General features: G+C 41.4%; 1 protein-coding gene across 3 annotated transcripts in view; it reads right to left on the bottom strand.

Annotated features, from left to right (window-relative positions):
• Window positions 1-18,065: 18,065 nt before the first annotated feature.
• The window catches only part of LOC126386686 (chemokine-like protein TAFA-1), a 146,453-nt gene continuing 142,371 nt past the window's right edge, over window positions 18,066-22,147 (bottom strand). For all 3 annotated transcript variants that reach the window (XR_007569525.1, XR_007569527.1, XM_050039186.1), the window contains one exon: window positions 18,066-19,444. Coding sequence is in view for 1 of the 3 variants with exons in the window: in XM_050039186.1 (XP_049895143.1) it covers window positions 19,427-19,444 (18 nt within the window). In the remaining 2 variants the exon portion in view is untranslated. The remainder of the gene's footprint in view (window positions 19,445-22,147) is intronic.

Here is a 22,147-nt window from a genome sequence, read left to right as displayed (position 1 = left end):
GATTAATCATCAGGCGGAGCACCCAGTGAAAGGGGGCTGGCACCTTATTAATTTCCTTAATTACATCTTGTATTAGGTTTCAGAATCGTCCCGTCTAATTATGCCGCCTTTGACTCCCAACTCTTTCAACCTGGCTACACAAATTATTTGTGCAACTAGGGGTATTTAAATGGATTTCATTTAATGTAGGTGAGTGTGATTAATGTAATAAAGAGGGGGTCAGTTCAGGTGGAAGGTTTTCACTCCTTTCATTTGCCACACAACACAAAGTTGGGGGTAGGCCTGAAAATTACACGCCATGTTACACACCATGGCTGAAATGGGCATGACATAATCTTGTGAAGTTGAGTCCGTATTACTAGGACTTTATTGATTACTGTAACCTTGACAGCAGAAATATTCCAAGCTGTCTTAAAGCTCGATTTGAGCAATGTGCTACCTTGCTGGATATTAAAAAAAGACAAAGATGATGTGCTTCAGACCTTATGTTGTGTGTTAGTGTCTCCACACAGCGACGAAACATCATGTTCTTTAAAGTACTACTGTGTCTTCAGAGGGTGTAATTTTATTGTCTTTAATATATACCCTGTGTAATAGCAACATATTGCTATTTAGCATGCCGTAAAACAAATATCTGACTGCTGCAGCACAGAGCTGAGCTTCCGGGTAGCAAAAAATTATGAATCAGCCAAATGATCAACACACTTCATATGAGCTCGTGGATAGGCTCGCAGAGCTTTGCTGCCACCGTCATTATTTGTGTTTAGAAGGCAATTCTGGAGGTGCTGAAATGAAAAAGAGAGATTATGTGGCTGAGTGCACACACCCTGCCTATGAATCATAGCAGAAGGACTGTGCTGTTTAATCGATGACACAGTCCAGGCATTCATTTACTAAGTTGTTCATTTGGGGAGCGGGTTTAAATAGTTTCGCTCTGAGCACTCCTGGAAAATGCACTGCAAGTGTTATGTGAAATGAGAGCAGTGGCAGGGGACATCCCCGCGTCAGCCTGCTGTGCACTGTACCTGGGGAGCACAGTTTCACTCTAGTTGAACCTTTCACATTAAAGCTTTGCTATACTGAAAATTAAGCACACAGAACTGCTGTGCACTAGATGGCTTCAGTGAAGCAAAGCTGTTGCTGCTGTAAGTGCATTTTATATCACCATGATGCCCACTCTAATAGGCTATCAGTGCCTTTCATGTCAGGGGTCATTTGAGGGAGCAGCTCAAAATGTAGGTGGTCAGACAGAGTTGAAAGGTACACCCCACTGACCACCATTGGGTCACGACAACAAGAGACACTATAGTAACTACAGTGTCTTTGCCTCAGGAATATATATATATTTTTGGGGGATTTTAGCCTTTAATGTATAGGACAGACAAGTGTGAAGGGGGGAGAGAGAGGGGGAGTGACATACAGCAAAGGGCCACAGGCTGGAGTCGAACCCGGGCCGCTGCGACAACAGCCTTGTACATGGAGCGCCTGCTCTACCACTAAGCCACCAGCGCCCCCGCCTCAGGAACATTTACTGGAAAACGAAAATGAACTGCACAACTTTGCAAAACAACATCTGGAGCGTTGTGTTGAACACAAGGCTGAACACAAAGAGAAAGTGTTTCTGCGTTTGATATATCATTTCTCTTTAGTATAGTATCCCTAATTAAACATATTTATGCTTTGAAACATAAGGCCATTGAGTAAAATATTTTCCAACAAAAAATAATTTCTTATGTCACACAAAACTCTACATTAGACACAGAAGTTTCCAATCTTAATGAAAGACTGGTGAAGAGAGCATCCCTTAAAGCTGTAGTGGGTAACTTGTATAAAAAAAATAACTTTCATAATATTTGCTGAAACTCTCTGAGACAGATAATCTGTTAACAAAAAAAAAAAAAAAAAAAAAAAATCATTCCTCCGCCCATGCTATCACCTTGTAGCACTTCGTATGGTGGTGGTGTGTGGCTGAGAGTCACTCATCTGGATGAAGAAATCAACTCACCAGCCTGTTCTCTCTTCTCTTTCTACTTCTGCTTGCTAGCCAGGTCAAGGTTTTCAAATGTACACATCAGTAAACAAACAAAAGATGGAGTAGATGAAGAGAGACTAGCTGAACTAGCATCATGCTGGCCATTGTGTAGGCATTGGAAAATGAACTGGACGACCTCTGAGCCGCATTGGTTTCCAACAGAATTCCAGGAACTGTAATATCCTATGATTCACTGAAACATGGCTGAATCCTGGATAGCTTCATTCAACCAGGCGACTCTTTTTCTGTATGCTGAGCTGACGGAGCAGAGGACTCTGGTAAGGGAAGGAGAGGGGATGTGTGCTGCACAGGACTGGTGTGATGGTGGCAGTGACTACGTTTACATGCACATCATATTCCAATTAAGGTCAATATTCTGGTTAAGGTAATATTCCGAATAAGGTGTTTGTATGCGCTGCAGCAACTGGAATATTCTGCTTACATGTTAATTGACATATTCCTGTGTTTCAGCATATTCCAGAAAAGACCCTGGGCTACTGGCCTACCAGAAATGCTCTTATTTAATGCAACAATCAACCTGAGGGGGGCAGCGATTCGCCTATAGAAGAAGAAGAAGAAGAAGATGAAGAAGAAGAAGAAGAAGAAGAAGAAGAAGAAGAAGAAGAAGAGCCCCTCCATCCATGGTGCCATCCCTCCAACACGCCCCTCCTCCATACATGGTGCCACTCCTTCCATGCCGTCTCCTCCAACACGCCCCTCCATCCATGGTGCCGTCTCCGCCAACACGCACCTCCTCCATCCATGGTGCCATCTACTCCAACACACCTCTCCTCCAGCCATGGTGCTGTCTCCTCCAACACGCCCCTCCATCCATGGTGCCGTCTCCTCCAACACGCCCCTCCTCCATCCATGGTGCCATCTTCTCCAACACGCCCCTCCTCCATCCACGGTGCCGTCTCCTCCAAGATGCCCCTCCATCCATGGCGCCGTCTCTTCCAAAATGCCCCCGCTCCATCTATGGTGCCGTCTCCTCCAACACTCCCCTTCTCCATCCATGGTGCCGTCTCCTCCAACACGCCCCTCCATCCATGGTGCCGTCTCCTCCAACACGCCCTTCTTCCATCCATGGTTACATCTCCTCCAACATACCTCTCCTCAATCCATGGTGCCGTCTCCTCCAACATGCCCCTCCTCCATCCACGGTGCCGTCTCCTCCAAGATGCCCCTCCATCCATGGCGCCGTCTCTTCCAAAATGCCCCCGCTCCATCTATGGTGCCGTCTCCTCCAACACTCCCCTTCTCCATCCATGGTGCCGTCTCCTCCAACACGCCCCTCCATCCATGGTGCCGTCTCCTCCAACACGCCCTTCTTCCATCCATGGTTACATCTCCTCCAACATACCTCTCCTCAATCCATGGTGCCGTCTCCTCCAACATGCGCCTCCTCCATCCATGGTGCCATCTTCTCCAACACGCCCCTCCTCAATCCATGGTGCCGTCTCCTCCAACACGCCCTTCTTCCATCCATGGTTACATCTCCTCCAACATACCTCTCCTCAATCCATGGTGCCGTCTCCTCCAACAAGCGCCTCCTCCATCCATGGTGCCATCTCCTCCAACACGCCCCTCCTCAATCCATGGTGCCGTCTCCTCCAACATGCCCCTCCTCCATCCATGGTGTCATCTCCTCCAACAAGCGCCTCCTCCATCCATGATGCCATCTCCTCCAACACGCCCCTCCTCTATCCATGGTGTCGTCTCCTCCAACTAGCGCCTCCTCCATCCATGGTGCCATCTCCTCCAACACGCCTCTCCTCCATCCATGAAATAAAAACAAGACAGTTGTTGGCAACTAACGCTGTTGCTGCTGCAGCTACTATTATGCTACTACTGTTATCTAAACTAAATTAGAGGAAGCAAAGATTGTTTAACCTATAATTGTGTTGGAGACAACACCATGGAGGGGCATGTTGGAGACAACACCATGGAGGAGCATGTTGGAGACAACACCATGGAGGGGCATGTTGGAGACAACATCATGTAGNAACTAAATTAGAGGAAGCAAAGATTGTTTAACCTATAATTGTGTTGGAGACAACACCATGGAGGGGTGTGTTGTCTCCAACATGCCCCTCCATGGTGTGGACTCCAACATGCCCCTCCATGGTGTTGTCTCCAACATGCCCTTCCATGGTGTGTTGTCTCCAACATTGCTTTCACAGATATAACATCACAAAGTGCTTCACAATAAAAGCAAAACACAGATAATAATACAATGAAAATACAACAGACAGCAGACAGAGGCAAGTATTAATAAATAAATAAATAAATAAAATGGTCACAGATAAAACAAACCCATAAGAAGCAATAAAAGGAGGTAAAAACATTTAATCAGTCAGCCAAAGGCCTGTCTGAATAAAAATGTTTTAAGTTGCTTCATAAAAATAGTACAGGAATCTGTGGATCTCAGAGAGAAGGGGAGAGCGTTCCATAGTTTGGGAGCAACAGCTTGAAAAGCACGGTCACCTCGGGTTTTAAAATGGGTCCTAGGGATGGTGAGTAAAATCTGGTCCTAGGACCTAAGAGTCAGATTGGGCGAGTACGGGAGAAGGAGGTCGGCAGTGTACTGTGGCATCTGACCATGTAAAGCTCTAAAAGTTAAAACCAAAATTTTAAAATTAATGCAGAATTTGATCAGTAGCCAGTGCAGAGAGGATAAAATTGGCGTGATATGTGATCTCTTGTTACTACTGGTTAAAAGCCGAGCAGCTGCATTTTGGACAATTTGGAGCCGGTTCAAAGTGGTTTGGTTTAAACAGGTAAAAAGAGCATTACAATAATCTAAACGAGAGGAAATAAAAGCATGAATAATCATCTCCATCTCAACTCTGGTCACCACAGCTCTTAATTTAGCAATATTCCTCAAATGGAAAAAAAAAGAGCTAATAAGCTGACTGACATGACTGTCTAGGGACAAGGACTGGTCAAGAATGACACCTAGATTTCTGACGGTACGCTGAGCATGAGCACTTGAAGGCCCCAAAGAATGCTTAATGACAGGAATGGAGTGTTCCGGGGCAATTATAGGTTATTCTGTCTTATTAAAATTTAACTGGAGGTAGTTGTCAGACATCCAGCTTTTAATAGCATCCAAACAATCATTTAAAATAGACAATTGGCTGGACTCATCAGTTTTAAAAGAGCAGTATAGCTGAATATCATCAGCATAAAAATGATAAAAGATTCCACTGTACTGACTAATAATCTGTCCAAGAGGCAGCATATACAGGGAAAATAACATGCATGCATCCAACATGCCCCTCCATGGTGTTGTCTCCTTTTGCACCACAACTTAACTATAACTCTCGTGCTGATCCATTTTGTCCTTAACAATGGAAGACGAGAGCAAGAAGAAAACAAGTGTATGGACTTTTCCTTCCAGTTTATGCCGTAAACGCCAGCCAGAGCACCCCGGAGTCTGTGGATGAAGGTACGAAGCCAGTTCTGCTGTTCTCCCTGCTTGCCATAACCATAACAACACCGACAACCAAGGATTTCTTGCGAATCGAGACGAAGGGGCATCCAGTTAAGGTGTGTACATGTCACAATGCCAGGGGTCTTATTTGGAATATTCTCCAACCGGAATATGACCTTTATCGGGTTATGCACGTGTTTACATGACTCGTGCACAACTGGAATATTGAGGATATTCCGAATAATACAGGAATATGGTGTTTATTTAATTTATTCAATCATAGTGTGACGTTTCGAGCCAGCAGGCTCTTCCTCAGACTTATGACAAGAACATTGGAAACGCCATCTTTAAATACCTATCATGCATTGTCCAGAAAGATATAATAAAATAAGTAACTTGTGCAAATATAAAGACTAACAGACAGGTATATGCAAGAAAAAAATATACATAGAAAATATATATATTATAAACATATGAGTGAATGTCCAATATATATATAAAGAGTGATCTCTAAAACACACATACATAGGACAGTACACAGAGTCAGACATCCCTTTCCACATACATAAAAAATCTATAACCTATACACTTAGGGCTGGGTTTAAGACAAAAAAGAAGGTATTTACACTATATATTATATCTCAATTTAGTTCATACTCCCAAAGTAGGACTCAGGCTAAGAGCCATCATAAAGTACTCATCTTAAAAAGAAGGCGTCTAATTTTGTAGGGAAATGAAACACCAGTGTTAACATTATCATTTATATGCACTCGCACATTTGAAAATTATTTTCAAAACATATATACAGAACAAGAAAAAGTCACAGAAAAGGTCTAATATCAAAATCCAATGAGTCCCTTAGGGGCCAAAGTGCCGAGTGTATGAATCCAGAAAACCTCCCGTTTGAGTAACATAGACTTTAACCCTCCCCTCTGCGTGGTTGTTTGATGACCTCGATACCAGTGTATCTGAGAGTAGAGATATGTGCCTCGCCTCTGAAAAATGTACAGCCATGGAGCCAAGTTATGATACCATTAATTTTCATTTTCTTTCCTGTATGAGGATGATTAAAAAAGTTTGTTTTCTGAGTGAAATGACATTGCTGGCAGTGACCACATGGATAGTTACCAGAAGGAATGTCGCTGAGAAAGTGAGAAGGTGATTGGGGGGGGGGGGGGGGGGTCTGCTCTCACCAGCATATTCCGTAGACTGGGGGGTCGTTTGTGTACCACTCAGGGAGGTTTGGGGAAACATTTCTTCAGGGCAGGATCAGTCTCCACAATATGGCAGTGATTTTTAATAGTTTTTTCAATGTCTCTGGAAATAGGTGAATACTGCATAGCAAATGTAGTTCCATAGTCTGTTTTTTTAGATCTAGTTTAAGTAAGACATTCAGTTTATGTCATGTTGGAGACAGCTTATTAGGCATTGTGTATCCAGGTTTCCTTGTATCCCCTTTGTCTAAATCGTTTTTCAGGTTCTTTTGTTCGTAATTTGAAATTCTCATCTGAGCTGCAGATCCGTCTGATGCGATTAAATTGGGACATGGGGATACTCTTTTTAAGAAGAGTTGGATAGTATGAGTCCCCGTGTAGTAAAGAGTTTCTGTCTGTGGGTTTTCGATACAGGTCTGTTTTAAGCTTGTCGTTTTCCTTAATAACTAAAATGTCCAAAAAGTTATTTTGTTATTGTCAGATGATAGTGTGAATTGAAGGTGTTTATTCTTGGAGTTAATGAAGTTATGAAACTCCTGCAGCACCATCTCTGGGCCTGTCCATATGAAGAATATGTCGTCCAAATACCTTTTCCAGTGAGAGATGTATTAAAGATAGGGGTTCTGCTGTGACGAGAAGATAAGTTCTTGTTCAAAGAAACCCACATACAAGGAGGCATAGCTGGGAGACATCTTCGAACCCATAGTCACTCCTGAGACCTGGAAGAAATAGTCATTACCATGGAGGAAAAAATTAGCGGTAAGAATTTCCTGGATAAGGTCCAATGAACATTGTGTGTTAGGAGTACAAACAGATCTTTTGTCCAAAAAATGCTTTGTGGCAAGGAGACCCTCATCAAATGGAACATTGGTGTAAATGGATTCAGTATCCATAGTGACCAGTATATGAGAGTCATCCACTTGTGAAATAGATTTGATATTGTTGATGAAGTCCATAGAGTCTTTGGTATATGAAGGTAATGTTGTGACCAAAGGTTGTAAGAAATGGTCTACAAATGCTGAGATTTTTTCTGTTAATGATCCAATAGCCGCGATAATGGGTCTGCCAGATGGAGTGTCCACATAGGTTTTATGAATTTTTGGCAGAGTATAGAAAACTGGTGTAATGGGAGATGTAACAGTCATAAATGCATGTTCAGCAGTAGTGACTAGCAGTATCACTACTGCTGAACATGCGTTTATGACTGTTACATCTCCCATTACACCAGTTTTCTATTATTTTCAAGAGCGCTGGTTCTTTGTCTACTACTTTATATAGAAAAGAGACAGATAAAAACACACTTTTATTAGCCACCAGCTCCCACCCCACACCATTGAAGAGAGGTCTTTCTAAAAGCCAGGATCTGTTATTCTACTGCAGACTTTATGGAAAAAGCGATTGATATGAAATCTAGATTTGTTCAACGCAAATATCCTGAGTCTTGGGTTGACCAAGCCTACAACACAGCACTCCAGAAAACCCACACTGAACTATTATCTACCAGCAATAGAAACCAGAAAAAGTTTTCTGTTACTTGTATGACTACTTATTCTCCCAATTCATGTCATCAAGTCAGTTTTTAAAAAACACTGGCATATTCTACAGACAGATCCTGACCTTTCCTCTATTTTTAAAGATCCCCCTCTATTTGTTTTTAAACGGGATCGTAATTTGAGAGATTTTTTGGTACATGCTAATTTTACATACAAGAACAGTCCTGAGCAGCCTATATAGACTCTACTCAGTCCACTCCCAAATGGAAATTACTGTTGTGGAAATTGTGCACAATGTAACAATACCTCTAAAGGGACACACTTTTGTCATCCACATACAAGTAAAAAATTCCCTATCAAAAGTGTCATCACCTGCTCCTCTACTCACGTTGTTTATTTATTGCGTTGTCCGTGTGGATTATCTTATGTTGGTAAAACTACCAGAAAACTAAAACAACGCATTAGTGAACACAAAAGTGCTATTCGTAGGAATGACCAGGATTATCCTGTTGCTGTTCACTTTAATGAGCTAAAACATGACATTTCTTCCTTACGGTTTTATGGAATAGAAAAAGTTTTGTTACCACCTAGAGGTGGTGATCATGATCTGTTGCTAAAGAGACATGAAGCCTATTGGATCTTCACTTTACAAACTCTTTCTCCAAAAGGCCTTAATGATGAGTTGCTCCTCAATGTGATGCTCTGATTACTTGATGCTATGCTGCCCAGGGCTGCTTATTTCTTGTTGTATCCTAACCTTGTGACCATTTTGATGTACCTTAAAATAATGCTATCTTTTTTATTATCCAGATATTGAAGATCCACTTGGCAGAGCATATTACACTGACTGGAACGTCTGGAGTTCTATTTGTAGATATGTTTACTATATCTTTTTCTAAATATTTACCTATTGTATAATCACTGCTCTTTTGTGATACATTTGTTGTGACAGCAGTTAGCCCTTTTTATTTTACTGCTGACATAATTTAGATTTGCTCCTAGACTTAGATTCTAGATCTGCACTTTTTTCTTCCATTTAAAATATTTTTCCTCCCTTTAATACTTTTCATTGTATTGGTCTCTTTTGTAGCTTAGTTAGGTTTTATACAGTGTTCTTTCAGCTGTCTTTGTTCACGGTGATAATTGTTTTCATGACATCTGGATGGGTTGTATACCTTGTTGATTGTTCCCAATCACACACAGCTTGTGATGCTGATTACTTGGCTTGTGATTGGTTACTCCTGTTGAGTTGTTTATCATTTAAGCCTTGTACTCAGTGCTTCAACACTGCCTGACGAAGGTTGTAATGACCGAAACGTAGCTGCCTTGTCCCATTAAATATTTTGCAAGTTTGGCAACAGTGTGCGGGAATCTTTTTTCTTTCTTGACCTGCTGAAGTGTTTTTCCTACGCACCTGTTCAGGAGACTCTTCAAAGGTGTGCATGAGCCAGTTTTTTTGATTTTTTAATTGGTGACTCTAAATTGCCCGTGGGTGTGAATGTGAGTGTGAATGGTTGTCTGTCTCTATTGTATGTGCCAGCCCTGTGATAGTCTGGCAACCTATCCAGGGTGTACCCTGCCACTCACATAATGTCAGCTAGGATGGGCTCCAGCCCCTAGCGACCCCAATAGTATAAGCAGCTACAGAAAAATTAATGAATGAATGATGTTAAACACATGGGATCACATTTCACTGGAGTTGTACCTTGTATATTTCTGTGACAAATAATTGATTGATTTATTTGAGTCAGTTTCAGCAAATATCACACAAAGTTATTTTCATAAATGTAACCAGCTGTGGCTTTGATAGTGGAGAGTGTGTGCTGACTGTCTCTTGATGAAACTCACCTTTTATAACAGTGCCTCTATTGAGTTTGTCAGCTTGCATATTGACAGCTTCATGTCACTCACAGGTATTATGTATACACAGGCACACACATACACATATTTGTCTTCTATCAGCTGTCTGCTAGGGAAGGTAGGGTGGTTAACATCGTGACAGCCAGCAGAAAAACTAATTAAGAAAAGCACTAATGCTCCACAAGTCACCTGATGGCCAAATGTACCAATTTTTAACCTCTAATGGCAGCTTTGCAGAACTACAGTCTATTTTGAAGCAACTGATCTTGGCATGGCTGATGTAAAGTTGTATGTGGGTGAGTGTAACTAGTTACGACTGTCAAAGTGGTGCAAGTATACATGGAATATGAAATTATTTGAGATAATAATGAGATGTGGACTGCATCTATCCAGAGGGCTGTCAACTATTTCCCCCTAATAGATCCATGAGGGACAAAGAGTGAACAGGGCACTGGCTTTCTGGATGTTTTGCATTGATTTTTATGCATCCATGTGTGCAGAAATACAATTTATTGGCAGCATTGCCATTCTGAATCAGTGTTAGCCTGATTTTCTGCAGTGGTCATGTGGTAGCCTGTGTCAAAACTGTGACCATAAAGGCTTGTCATACAGCATATTGCGATGCTATCATCCAAACTTTAGCTCTATTTGACATCAAAGAGAGTACCATACTTATGAGATGTGAGCCTTTATATTATCATTTATGTAGACTAATTCCAAATCATTTTATTCCTGTAAACATATAGTAAGGAGGAACAGGTTATGTGTAGAGCCGCTGCAATATAATGTAATGCGGCCCTGTCTGCTAGAAATTATTTTTATATACAACTTATGAGACAGCAAATGTGGAAAACATAAATTATAATTTCTATTAACATAATGAGGAAATGTTGCTCATTAATGTGTCTGGCAAATCGCAAAAGTGTATACAGTTCACATTACAGTACAATACAGTATCCACTCGTAGTGACAAAACCATTATATTTTTAAGTAACATGTAACCCAAATCACAATCTTTCCCTTACCTTAACCAAAGTGCTTTTGTTGTCTAAACCTAAGACATGAGTCTGGACGCGAATCCAAGTTCTGGTGTCAAGATCCTGCACTTTGTACGCCCGCCATCCTTGCCATCCACCTCATTCTGCAGCCTATGTGATACATTACATTAATGTAGTGTTTCCTTACCTGAAAGCAATTTTGTCTCTGAACATAATCCAGGCAGCAATTTTGTTGCCACAACAACGTAATTAAGGAGGAAGATTAGTAACATACAAATGCAATTTCCAGGAGACGGGTCTGTTTAATGACATGGGTAATTTGCAGTCCTGAGCACAGCATCATGATGCATAGCAGCCATTTAAGTCATGTGTTACGGCAGGACTTTTTGTATGGTCTGTCTGTTCTAGTCGCACTCATCAATGTGGCCTTAGGAATAAAATGCATTGTGCTGATGGCTCAGGCAGTAGTATCTCACTTCCATTGTGGATCAATGGTCATCGCCTTGAGACACAGACACCATTCTATTTGGGATGATAGCTGGGGGAAAAACAAGGTGGGGAAGGTAATACGAAATAGAAATACCCTGGACAGTCATGCCGGGGCACTGTCATGGGAATGACATCTAAATTGATTTCTGCACCATGCTCATGTTAACATTACATTCTTGCAGCAAGGTTTGCTATAGTGGCTACTTAGACGAAGGAAGGTGTTCTGCCCTTTTGGCTGCCTGTGTGTCTGTGTGCTTGTTGCTGCATTATGGTGATTTGCTAAGCAGCGTAGGCTGTCTGTGAGTTATATGCATTTAGGGCCTAGATAGCACATTATGGTAATTCGCACTAAATTGCGGTTTGATAGCCTAAACTAGACTTTCAAAACAACTACAGGTCACACACAATTGTTTCTATAGCTTATGCGAGGAAACGCCTGCTTGTGTTCTTGGCACTGTATGGAGTGCAAGCATGGCACTTAGATTTCACCTGCCTAAGTGAAATGATAGTGTTGAATCTAAATGAGGCATGCTTGGCCCTCCAGGGTAGCTCTGTCTCCTCCTGGTCCAAAGACTGTGTCCTTCACAATCCCTGCTTGCCCTTGCGCCTCTCATTTGCATAGCAGGGAACGAAGCAGCTCATTGGCTGAGGGTGGAATTGGGGAAAGCGGTTCCATCCTGCACCCATTAGACAATCACCTTAACCATTAACCCAGACTAAACACTCTGCAGAGAGCTGTTTCTAACAGTGTGTTAATATGCCATTAATGGCTTTCTACATAGATAAAATCAATAAAATGCACAGGCAGTGCATTAAACTGTGCAATGTAGGTAACTGCTTAAATCCATTTCCAGATTCAATGAACCAGCTGCATTTTAGTCAGTCTGAAACTTAGCCTATTGCAAAGCAAAATGACAGAACTCCAGCACTATGTTTAGCCGCTAATTATTGTATTATTATAAATGATCAATGCTGATGTCTCTCAACCCTCTGAAGTGGTATCATTTTATTTTTATTTCAAAGTTTGCCAGATCACAATATTTTGATCTTTAACGGTGTCATCTCAAAACAGTTTCTCTGATCTGGATTGTCTGTATTGTATTAATTATCTTTCTGGGCAAAGTGAGGTTTCTAGTGATGTAAATCCACAAGTTTTTATGAATTATTGTGGTTATGGTTTCATGCTTGCCGTTTTGTGATATATTCAATGACAAAGGACAGTGATTCAGTTTCAAAGGCAACAGAATGAAAAGGACTTTCAGTGAGAAGTCCTTGAGCGGTGAGGGGTAGACGAGACAGAGCTGGATAATGAATGAACACAGACATTCATCTTAACAGTTTTCGTGTGAAAAAGGTGGTGAGTTTAAATTCATTAAATGTTCCCTTTGTAGAAATATGTGAGCTGGAAAGTGTTTTTTTCCTCCTCTTTTCTCTTTTAAGTAGGCCAAAATGTCTCGACAACTTAAACTGGCAATCATGTGGGTGTCACTGGAGTCGCATAAAATAAAATATGAACTGTCGCTATACTGTGGCAAAACCTGTTGTAATATAAAGACTGGGATACGACTTGAAGGTGTTATTAAATAGCGCTACTGGTTGAAAATGTTCTCGCATTTCAGAATAACATTTATGGAAGCTCAGGTACCTTACCAGAGAGTGAAAGAGATGTTGCGTGAACCCAGTGACATGGCAAAACTTTTTCAGTCAGTGTGTAGGCAAGACAAACGCACTACTTTTTTCCTTTCCATCGTCCAAACTTTAGATAAGTTCATCGCATCATACTGTGTGTGTGGGCAGGTTTGGACTGACGGCAGAGTGCTTTGTCTCTGGCAGGCAGCCTGAAGGCCAGGCTGCTGTTGTGAACTCTCCATACAAACTTGGACAGACAACATGAAATTTCATCTGACCTCCGCTAAGAAAAAATAAAAATAAAAAAGAACCAGTACAACCTGTCCCTGGTTATTATTATACCTGAACACATAACAAATGTAGTAATATACTAATGGGAGGAAATGTGCTTTTCCCAAATTATGCAGGCAGGTGATATTTTAAACATAATTTGAATATGAATAAACACATAAATAAATACACCCAGTGACCAGAAAAAAAAACAAAACACTAAATGCTAAGGCTAACAGTATGATGTGATGCGATGCAATGCTAGGACACAAGGTGTGTTTTATTTGTGTCAGATTACAGTGCACCTGCACTTCTGGTCACTCAGTATATGTAAAAACACACATGCACGTCTTGGTTTTCACATATGAAATAGAACATTTCACAGGTAAAAGCTTCTTAAGCTTGAAGGTGTGTTTGTCCTCGTCCTGTTGTGTTAGGTCCCATTCTGACAACAGCAGACTGCTCACAGCATCGGCAGTGACTAGAGAGGCGTCCACATCCCCTGTGTACCACTATAAGAAGGTCATGAAAACAAATGACTGAAAGTGAGTGTTTCTGTACATTTCTGTAATGTTTGAGATGTATAGGTACAGTTGGAGTGGAATAAGACTAAATCTCAGTGACTTGAAATATACACTGCATGTTTGTATACTCCCCTCAGGCTGGCAACAATGTATTATTAGCTCCCTTTCTTTACCTGGTCCCTCTTTCTTTTTTTTTTAAACCCAGTTCTCATTCATTCGATCACAAGTGGCAAGAAATGGAAACCTGTGTGCTGACGTCAGTCCAGCTGCATGGATACACTGCTATTAAAATACTCTCCGTTTAACAGGGCAGTGTTAAGTTTGAAATCTCCCAGTGAGGCAGGTCTGTGACGACATTGCCGTCCCCGACGGGGGCCAGTTGTTGCATTTGGGTCGAGACATAAGGGGAAATAAGGTAAAGAAAATGGTAAGACAGCAGAGAAATAAATTGTCATTATGGCAGCTGCTGACAATCATAGACTGCCAAGTCATTTCGCTGACAAGAGTAGTCGTGGTTGGCGGTCATGGCGCAGTGTCATGGGACCATGACAGTGATTTATTGTGTACCCGTCACTGTGTGTGTTCATTTGTCACAAACAATGGTGTTGCAGCAGAGGAGTGGTGTGTTGTTTGCTGTTTAGTTGCAGACTTTAGAGAAAGTGTAGTAGTGTGCTGCTTTGTATGAACTCTTTGATCTTTATAATGACTAAAGCCACGTTTCCACCAAGCTCTCCAGCTCAGTTCAGTTTTCTTGCATGTTACTCAGAGCTGATGTTGTGAATCATAGGGCTGGGCGATATTGACAAAAATTCACGTTATGGTATTTTCAGGCTGAATGGTGATACACGATGTATATCTCTGTATTTTCTATAAAAAGAGCTACATGTTCAGTTGCATGTTGCAAGCTGATCCACGGCTAAAGTCCCCTGTTGTTTTTGCTGCATGTGTTTTCCACAGCAGGCAGGTAAAAGAAGTTTACCTGTTGGAGTTGAGCTGTTTGCAGAGGTGCAACTCTTCCTCCCTGCCACATTATTAGACTTGTCCTTATTGAAGAAAAGCTGCTAACAAGGTTCTGCTAATGATTCTTCAATAAAAGTCTCCAATTATTTTGTTATGTAAAAATTTGTTTTTGAGCAGCAACTTCACACAACTTCTAATAGCGAACATAAACAGTAAAATAAAGCAGATATCTAAAGTAAAAGCAGGACAGAGAAGAGAAACTAAACTCTGAACCACAGCGATTCCGTTAGAAGCTACAAAAGTACTGAAAGCTGAACACACAGAGACTTTTAAAAACGCCTTTCTCTCTGGTCTCCTGCAGACAGAGGTGAGTAGAATCTCACAACACGCACGGCTTGCTTGAGGGGGAGAAGCAGGGTCGTCGGTGAGATATCACTGCTTTCAGCGCAGCATACTTGACTCGATATGGCCAAAAGTGACAGTGGAAAAGGACGTGTGTGTTGTACATGCGCTACTGCGGTAATTTCATTCATCTCATAGACTGATTTAATGTAGCACATGCACCTTATAGACTGCATATTAATTAACAGATTTAACAGAGGAGCAGCTCTGTGTCTCTTTCAGCGTTGCTGGAGAACTTTTGAGTGAGCGAGTGGGGCGGAGCTGCGCGGAGAGTGTGAGAGAGGAGAGATGCACACTGGTATGCATTTTATAATGCAACTTGACCCTATAACGATATAAACTGTGTTATCTAAATCTATATCCTGTTTGAAAATATATCGATATATTGCACATATATTGCCCAGCCCTAGTGAATCAATCAACACATATTCAATCTCAGTATGATAATTCTGACCATTCTGTTTATTTTAATTGGCTCTTTTGCAGAACATGTGGATTAGTGACGATTGGATCTTCAAGCGCTTAAAAAATATATGAATTTAAACCGGTTTATGCAAATGGAAAATATTCTATTTCCTCCTCAGAAAAAACAGTGGCGGAGCATCATCCCTGCTTTGCTCTAATCCCTCCAACCTGTCTTTTTTGTTCTGAAAGTGTCATGTGATCCTGTTCCATGGACGATCTGTAAGGTGCAAACATCATCTGTGAAAAGGAAATACAGCAAGAGCTGGATGGAGCAGCGAGTAACAAGCCCGCCTGCATTGAGAGTACTTTCTACACTGCAAATGCAGAACCGGTGTAGGTACACATCCGCATGGGATATCTAAGGGTACTATACTGAAAGTGATTGGTGGAAACATGGCTTATGTAATCTTGAAAAGTATTATTCATCATTAACTTGCTAGTTAGCTTGTTAGCTGTAAGCTGTGTGTAACGATATGCAATTTTCCCAATTCTTATGTCCAGTGATTAAAATGATTAATCAGGAATTTAGTCTAAAATAAGATCATCTAATATCATTACTTTTTATGGCAGACGAGCCTCTGGTAATAATGCCTGAAGTCGCTGAACAGCTTTCATTGAGACTAAGTTTGAGCGTAATGATGATTTTGAGATGCTCTTAGTTGTCCAGCATCAGTGGATGTTAATTGTAAATGCGACATTCACAGTGACTCATGCCCATAATGACTATAATTATAGACCGCAAAGCCCCCACAGGTAAGGAGTCTGCCCTTTCCACAAATTATAGGTTGCTATGCAAAATAATTAAAGAATATGGATGTGATAAAGTGCACAGGAAGTGGTGTCAAAGAGGAGTGGAGGCTCCCACTAAAAGCTCCTGAAAGCAACTGAGCATTTAACTTCAGCGTCGGGCAAAAGTTTGTGTTTTACTTGAGATACCCTTGGAAGTTACTAATGCAAGTTTTATAAACAACACAGTCCGGCGTCTTCTGCACACGTCTTGGCTGTATGAAAAAGGTTGTCCTTGCTGTCAGGCGTTGATTAGCCGTCCAGTGTGATGTGGACATGGCTGTCTCTGTGTCTCGGTGGGAGGTCGGCAGGACTTGATGGATGTCTCTCTTCTGAGATTGCACAGCACCGCGGAGAGGGAGGAGGAACCGGCCCTTGTTATCTATTCATGCTGCGTTCCTTTCTGCTCTGCCTAAAATGGAGCAGGACCTCCCTCCACAGCACGACTCCATCATTGCTGGATAGAGCTAAGGAGTGTATAAAAGAGAATAAGAAAAAGCACCTCTTCCATTTCTGATCCCCAAGCACCTTTTAAGCAAAAATCCACTTAGAACTTGCATAAGTAGGGAGGGAGAAATCCCTTGATTTTCTACACAAGCACTGAATTTGAGGATAATCTTCACAGTACGCCGTTGCGGGATGCCTGTCTCACAGACTGGGTACTCTTTCTGAAAATACACACAGAAGCATGGTAAAACAGACAAATGCACACACTCACATGCATTCATTTACAGCAACAAAAAAAGCACCCAGAGACATTTTCATACACACACACACACACACACACACACACACAAACTCACTCCCTGACTCATTTTCTTTCGCACAAGCTCAATAAGACTGCAGGACAGTGAATCCTATTAGATATGAGAAAACAAAGACGGGAACGGCTCATTGAGGAGGAAAAAACACGCTTTTGCTCCCTCTCTCTTTGCATATTCCTTCACGATTCTGGCAAGACCGCTGGGAGATTGATGCGTCTGTCTTTTTCATACCTTCTGTGACTGCTCAGCAAGGCGCCGGGCTCCATGAAACTAGCCAAATTCCTAAATGATGAATGTACACTAGTGCGTCCACTGGGAGAAGAAACGAATCTCATATCAGCCGAGAGAGGAGGTTGATATTGAAAATCATCTGGAATTTTGCCTGCACTGATATTGGAAATCTTTATTCTAATTGCGTGAATGAATTGAATGCGCTGTTCTGATAAATCCTCTGTGCCACAAAGGGAATTGTATAAATGAAGCACCACAGATTTGTTTGTGTGTTTACCACATGTGTGTGTGTGTCGTCTGCCCGTAAGTCATTTTCACACTCGCCTTGCGCTGTTGTTGATTGCTTGTTTACTCAAGCAAAAACTCCCTTCACAATGTTAACATATCATATAAATGAAACTCTGACAAGATCTTCCACCCACATATTACAACATATCAAATTGCCAAAAGAGGAATATTTTTCAGAATATCAGTTACCATATGAAGGAATGGGAGACAGCATATCAGTATAGAAAACCATTTTTATTTCTCATAAGGCTGTCCTGTAATGTACTTATATCTACTGGGGGATAACTGTATGTTTCTCCATTGTGACTAATACTTTCTCACTGTCATTTTGAATAAATCATCTCTCTCTGGTGTGTGAGAGGGAGATCACGACAGACGCAGTCAAGCAGCTGCCCATGACCACTTTCCACAGCAGAAATGGACACTAACTGTCCGATTATGGTCCTAGTTTTTCCCGCTGTTGCTCTATCTCCCTGCTGCCCTAAGCTCAGAGGTTGTTGTTAGTGCCGCTTTCTTTTGTGAGGCAGTTCTATACAGTGTTTTCCTCATCTTTACAAAAACTACAAGCGTTTTCTGGCTTAACCAAGGACATTGCTGAATGACAAAAGTGAACAATACTTATTTTAATGACTCTGTTGTGGCTTTTTCCAAAGCAAGCATACTGCAAAGCAGTCCTATACACACTGTACTTAGACACCAGCCTCTGACTAAGTATGAACTGTACTTATATTCAGTGGCTGATCAATATTCCACCATGGGGCTCGAGCTCCTAATAGAGTCTTAAATATATTTTTCAGCTTCTTGGATCTGTCACCTTATATGTGATGTATTTATATATGTATATATACACAAATTATCTTACATACAAAGAAAAGGAGTGCTCATGAATTTACATCGGGCATGCCCACGAATAAAAGTCAAAATGTCCATTGTGAAGGATGAAGGTGAGGCCACGAGGATCCCAAAGCCTCACAAAGATTCTTCATTAACTCATCATAGGCTGCTAGTGGTGTCCGTCACTGATAATCCAGTGTTTTTCAACCAAACCTCTGCAGTGTTGTCACAGCCACACTGTCCTGCTGGGGGTAGCGAGTCAAAAACAAATGTCTTCCACACAGAAATAAAAGGATATCAAGGTAATTTCCCTCCTTTTGCCCTCAGTTCTCTCGATCCCATGTTTAGGTCCACGTCAGCTCCTAAACTGGTTTACCTTCAGGCAGGGCGAATGTCTTCACATAATGTTTTAACAACCTCTAAATAACCCCTGCTAAGCTTTTTTTTTCAGTTTTCGAGAGGGAGACAGAGTGAGGGAAACGGAGGGAGAGTAGGTCGGAAACTGGCCACAGCTGTGTGGAAGAGGAGAGTCACCAACATGGGGCTCATTGATCAAACAGGGGATTAGTCTGGTTTCAAATCCTTGGCACCACGCGAGCAAAGCTGTTTTATCTGGGTGGATATCCTTTCTGTGGTCCCAGGTAATCCAGTCAGTAGCCGTGGATGTAATAGTTTTAGTCCGTTCAGTGGGAAGAGAAAGGGTAGATGAAGGGAAGAGCCTGGCACGCGGCCCTGCAATGGGAGCTCTCTGTTAGGTCCTGGGATGAATCTGCAACACAGAGGAGGAAGAGGAAGGGAGAGAAAACACACATACACTTAGATAGAACAAAGGCATACAAGTGTGCGAGGATTAGACCCAGAGGAATTGCTCCGTTCGTGTGTTTCAAAAACAAGGGGGAGTCTTTTGAACTGTGGAGGCTTTGTACAGCCCCGTCTCACCTCCCGGTTCCCGCTGCTACTAAAAACAGACAGCTTATACGAGTGGAAACAGCACCGAAAATGGAGGTGTGTTTGGCATTTATAGGTATACTGGGAAATATCTGGAAAGCTCTTTGTACAAAAAATCCCTGGTGTGTTTCCATGCTGTGTATGTCTGATTCACAAATTGATATTTTTGACTTTATCTCAGACCATTTTAGCCACATCCCCAACACCCCCAGCTTACCCAACCCACACCCACAACCACTCTTGTGTGCACCTTCGTACCAAACCAGCCAATGACAACTGAGGATTTTCCTCCAACCCGATAAAATTACTTTGGCTTTGCTAAATGGGATCAGGGCTCCTGCTGTGGAGTCTGAGCTGTCTCTCTGTGACTCTGGTTCAGGGACTCTTATTCAGCCTCAGTTGCAGACCAGGACACATTTCAAAGGTACATTGTGCAACCTTGAGACTGCTATTGAATGTCCCTCTTTTCAGCATCCTGCTCAGCCTGGAGCTCGATAAAAACTGTGTGCATGATGTCTACAACAGTTGAGTTTCCTTGCCCTCTTATGATCGTCTATGCAGCAAAAGCATGTAATTGTTTTCCGGAATATTTCTTTACCTCACTTTCATCACATTTTCCACTTATTTACCTGCTTTAAGATTGAGCAGTTGGATTGGAAACCTAAGTTCCCAGCACACTGTGGGGCCAATTAGAAATCCCATAATCCTGTTCAACTAAGAAATACAGCCATGACATTTCCAGCAGGCTTGGCAGGTGGTAGCCAGGTGTGCGGATTTGACTGTGTAGGATGATGCTTGGGACTGTGTGAGCTGGAGCACATAGAGAATCTCAGAGCGCCAATATGTTGGACATGCTGGCAAGAGCGCTAAATGAGTTTACTGACCACGCTCTGTGGGTAGAGTTTCGTGCGCACCTGTATTCACCCACTGTATTGTGTGTTACTGGGAGATTATGCTTCAAAGAACAATCAGAGAGGCAGGAGACTCTCATGCATTATAATTCGGGTTTAATTTAGCATCAGCAATGAGCGTGTATGAAAACATAATGCAGTGCAGTTATAATGTTGTGAGACTGAGTCTGATTTGGCAGATTTATTTGATACACTACAAAAAGTTTTACTTTTGGCAAATTATGTAGGTCATTTCTGCCAATGGGGTGCACTTGTTTCACCAGTTTTAAACTTAAATCAACATACATAAAGATTTTTCTGAAATCATTTGTGGCTCTGCCTTTTCTCCTTCAAAGGGCACTTTGCTGATTTTCAACCAGCTTTGTATCATAACAATGTGGACAGTGTGTGTAAATGAACTACAGTAAAGCGTCCCTCTGCAGCGTCCAGATATCCCTCATCTCTTAGCTCAAATTGTCGCCATTGCTGGCTCTAGGGTTTCTTGAACTTCAAATTGTGCTTCTTTATTTTTGCCTGCCAACACGTACACACACATTATAGAAGCAGCTCAAGAAACATAAACATAAACTAAGATTCTGTTACTGCATTGCCTATTTCTCACCGAAAATGTTTTCAGAAACATATTTTAGTGCACTGTTTGGCAGGAAGATGAGAGTTTGTGAACAGGAAGTGGGCACCATATTGTTGCCTGTTGCCTGGTGCTGATCAACCAAGCCAAGATTCTGTTACTGCGTTGCCTATTTCTTGACTCAAGTGTTTTCAGAAACATATTTTAGCTCACTGTTTAACTGTAACCAGCTGCTATATTGTTCTTGGGGAAGCCTCTTGCATTACATTACCCACCAGTGGGAGCATTTACTGGTCTGGTGTAGTGCAGTGTATTCTAGTTGTTGTAGGTTTTCTACCTCTTGAGCAAAAGCAAATACTGCAGCCCTGTTCCTCTGTTTTCTCTGGTCATGTAGCACCAATTTAAAAAGTAATGTGAAAAAAAAATGCATTCTCTTTGACATGATTCTGACATGTTTATATATATATATATTGCTGGAGGTGATCCTTTGTAAGCCCTATGAAGTTTTCCTGCCTTTTAATATTTAGCTTTAAATGTATCCCTACTGTCAAATCCTTTTGTGAGTTACTATGAGTTATACATACATACATACATACATACATATATATTCAATATTCTACAACAATTCTTATTTTATTTCACTGTTGTTTCCTTTTTATTTATTTGGCATTGAACCATTTTTCTTGTTACAAACATGTTAATTATTTATAGTATATATGTGTTGTTGTTGTTTTTGTCTAGTAGGGCTATATCAATATATCATGTGACATGCATGACATGACCTCTTAAATTGCACTCCTGTTTCTAGTGCATTTTACACCCTGATGAAGACTCTGTAGTTGAAACCCGTTGCTTTATCAATGTATTAATAAAGGATTTTTAACTACAGTCGGAGTGCCTTGGATCCATTTTAGGACTGCCTGCCTGTACTTTGGAGTTTTACAGTTAGTGAGCTGGCCAGTCGTTGTTTTTTTTTTTTTTTTTTACCAATTTATAAAAATATTTGTGTCTTTCTACTGCAAAGGCAGCCCAATTTTAGGAAGGG

The sequence above is a fragment of the Epinephelus moara genome, chromosome 24, assembly GCF_006386435.1.
Source record: "Epinephelus moara isolate mb chromosome 24, YSFRI_EMoa_1.0, whole genome shotgun sequence".
In the NCBI taxonomy this organism is placed as follows: domain Eukaryota; kingdom Metazoa; phylum Chordata; class Actinopteri; order Perciformes; family Serranidae; genus Epinephelus; species Epinephelus moara.
Note: the sequence above shows the minus strand (reverse complement) of the source record. Positions and strands in the feature narration are given on the sequence as shown.